Source organism: Dichomitus squalens (assembly GCF_000275845.1).
Source record: "Dichomitus squalens LYAD-421 SS1 unplaced genomic scaffold DICSQscaffold_12, whole genome shotgun sequence".
NCBI classification, from domain to species: Eukaryota; Fungi; Basidiomycota; class Agaricomycetes; order Polyporales; family Polyporaceae; genus Dichomitus; species Dichomitus squalens.
This window is the reverse complement of record NW_006766894.1, coordinates 157,271-160,217: the sequence shown is the minus strand read 5'-3', so window position 1 is coordinate 160,217 and position 2,947 is coordinate 157,271. Positions and strand designations below refer to the sequence as shown.

The window sequence follows — 2,947 nt, the reverse complement described above, 5'->3', positions numbered from 1 at the left end:
CCAGTTTTGCACAGAGCTAAGCGCGCGCTTAAGTGGTCACGTGACTTCCCTGAGCTTGGTGTTACAAACGCCCTGTGGGGGCGTCTCTTCTTTCCTTTCTCCTCGTATCCTCTCTACCATGCATTCCCTCTTCTTACGGCACAACCCGGACACTCGTACCTATCATGGTTCCAACACCATGCTTCATATCCCCATTGTTCTCATCGCTATTGTTCTTTTCGCCATTGTACTACGTGGTCACAACACCACGTGACTCCTTTGTCCCCATTCGCTATTGTTCTCCGATTAGTCAGCGACCGTGTACTTTAGTATATAAGGACAGGTCTTGCACTGGGCACCCCAGTTTGACCTCTTGTACCAATCAAGCGTTCTCACTCCCTAGACCCCTAGTGACCTCGAACCCCCAGACCCCCAGTGAACCAGTGTGCTAAGCTTGTCATCAGTCTGCGTCCTCGTTGTGCATAACCTGCACACGACCCCTTGAGTGCTGACACGCTTCGCTGTAACACTTGGGGCTCAACGACGCACCACTGGTCGTCGAGAGGTTGCATAGGCCGACATACTTGTTATAGTAATGTACATAGTAGTAAACGAATAGGAATACAACATACTATGACAACCACATCATCTTGCTGAACCTCCTGTACTCGACGCCAACTTATGAAATGCCTAGACGCAAGAAGGCCTACCTAGCGGCAGCAGCTGCACGAGCTCTAGCGGGCCGCATGAAGGCCCGTGAAGCAGCCCAAATGGATGCCTCAGCTCCGCAGACCGACATGGAGCCACCGCCCCAAGACACGACAGCACCACAGTCCCTGCAGGAATTACCCCCCGACGACCCATCCGAGGCCCTTCACAACCCCATCGCGGAGGATCCCCTCCCGGGGGGAGGCTGCGCTGAAGATCCTGGGGTAGACGACTCCGATGAGGAGTCTGTTGAGGAGCTCGAAGGTGACGAGCTCCTCAAAAACCTGGAGATGGTGACGCGGTCAGCATACAATGAACTGATGAGACTGAAGAGTAAACAACAATGGGAAAAAGGGGAGCGCGAGCTGAAAGGGGTACATACCGGTAGAGCTGCACGAACACTCTATAACCACCAGGTTAGGGTGCGGGCAAAGGACACCACTGACACTGTAATCCGCAATTCGTGAGTACTTAGTCTCTCATTGGGCAGTAAGAAAAGTACTTACTGAGACTGTGAACCAAAGATACGAGGCGGAGAAATTCCGCAGTGTCTTCAAGAGAGAGAGATCCAGCACCGAAGAGGTGCTCCCATCCAGCCCCAAGAAACATGCTCGCCTCGCCGCCGCCGCCGCTCTGCAAGCCAGTGACACTGTCTTCGCGCGGACACAAATTCCGCCGAAGATGGCGTCCATGGCCCGCAAGATATGGACATTCAGTCCACCTGAAGTCAGCAAAGCGAGCATGTTAGAGCGGGAGGACTTACCTGCTGGAGTGAGAGAGGCCGTTGCGCGGGCGATTGCAGATGCACGCTGTGAATCCGATGCCGTGTTCCTCGCCCAATTGTCTGTGCGGCAAGTTCACGACGAGCTCGTTGGAGCACTCGGCGGGACAGCAAGTTTTCGTGATGTCCGACACGCCCTGCTTGCCAGCGATAGCAGAGGGCCGGGGAGGCTTCAGCCTGGAGAGGTCAGCGTTCAAATGGAGGACATGTTGGGTGACGATGGAGCGCGGCTGGGTGGCGAAAGCAAGGCAGAGCGCAACACCGAAGACGGCCGAGAGAAGGAACTGGGCGCACCTCTGCGCAACCCATACCCCGGGCCCCATAGGGGTCTGGATCGCGTTGAGCTCCGTCTGGGACATCGCGGCGCTGTTGAGCGCAACGTCAGCGCTGCTGAGCGCGACAAGGGAGGTGGAGACACCGTCCAGCGCGACAAGGGAGGGGGCGGCGCTGTTGGGCGTGGCAGAGAAGTTCGACGTGGCGCACCTGTGCACGATAATGCCTCCGGGCTTCAGGGTGGCATGGATCGCATTGAGCTCTATCTGGAGCACCATGGCGCTGTTCAGCGCGGCAGAGAAGATGGCGCCCCTGTTCAGCGCGGCAAGGAGGCTGCTGGGCGGGACAAGGAGGCGGCTGGGTGCGACAAGGAGGCTGCTGGGCGGGACAAGGAGGCGGCTGGGCAGGACAAGGAGGATGGCGGCGCTGTTGAGCGCGGCCGAGAAGATGGCCGCCGAGTGCCTCTTGACGATGGCGACCTGGAATACGACGGATACCTGTCGGATATGTCAGAAGACGTCGAGGACCTCCTTCCGGAGGGCACCCGAGAGAAACAGGACACTTGGTATGAACATGAGCACGGCACACCTGCGACCCCGACCGTCCCCTCGGCCCCTGTCCTCCTGTCACAGCCAACGAGCTGTGCCACCAGATAAACAAAGACAAAGCTTACTGGTGATGGGGTTGGTGCTGAGGGGCGAAGCAACTCCAGGTGACACAGCAAGAGATGGTGTAAAGAAGTAGATTCCCTAGACTAGAAGGGGCAGTGAGAGGTAGGGCTGCTAGCTACCTACAGAGGAGATGGGTGATCGACATCTGGAAAAACAGCCTTTGCGAATTGACACTAATTATCACTATTCAGATAATCTCATCTATATTAGCAAGTGTTAGCAGAGATGACATCTACATTAGAGCTACTATTCAGACGCACTTCTTCAGTAGTGCAACTAAGCACTAATTAGTATACTTGGTACTAGTTATAACTACTCTTCACTATCGCTTTTTCTATAGTGCCATGTAGTGCCAACATGATACTATTATAGCACTACTGCAAATGTGGTCCTCTAATTTTCGCTATTTTGCACTACTGTAGTACTATTTTGCGCTATTTTAGCACTACTCATTTAGGGGANACTCAAATAAGATGACAATCCTTTATTTATAGCTCATAGTTCTCAACTCAAGCATTACACACCTCTATAGCTG

The 2,947-nt window shown here is 54.4% G+C and overlaps 1 protein-coding gene across 1 annotated transcript; it reads left to right on the top strand.

Annotated features, from left to right (window-relative positions):
• Positions 1 to 665: 665 nt before the first annotated feature.
• DICSQDRAFT_169728 (uncharacterized protein) lies at positions 666 to 2,397 on the top strand (the record flags this gene model as incomplete). The annotated part of the gene is made up of 2 exons (XM_007365351.1): positions 666 to 1,150; positions 1,212 to 2,397. The coding sequence occupies 2 exons, from the start codon at positions 666 to 668 to the stop codon at positions 2,395 to 2,397; spliced, it is 1,671 nt and encodes a 556-aa protein (XP_007365413.1).
• Positions 2,398 to 2,947: the final 550 nt, after the last annotated feature.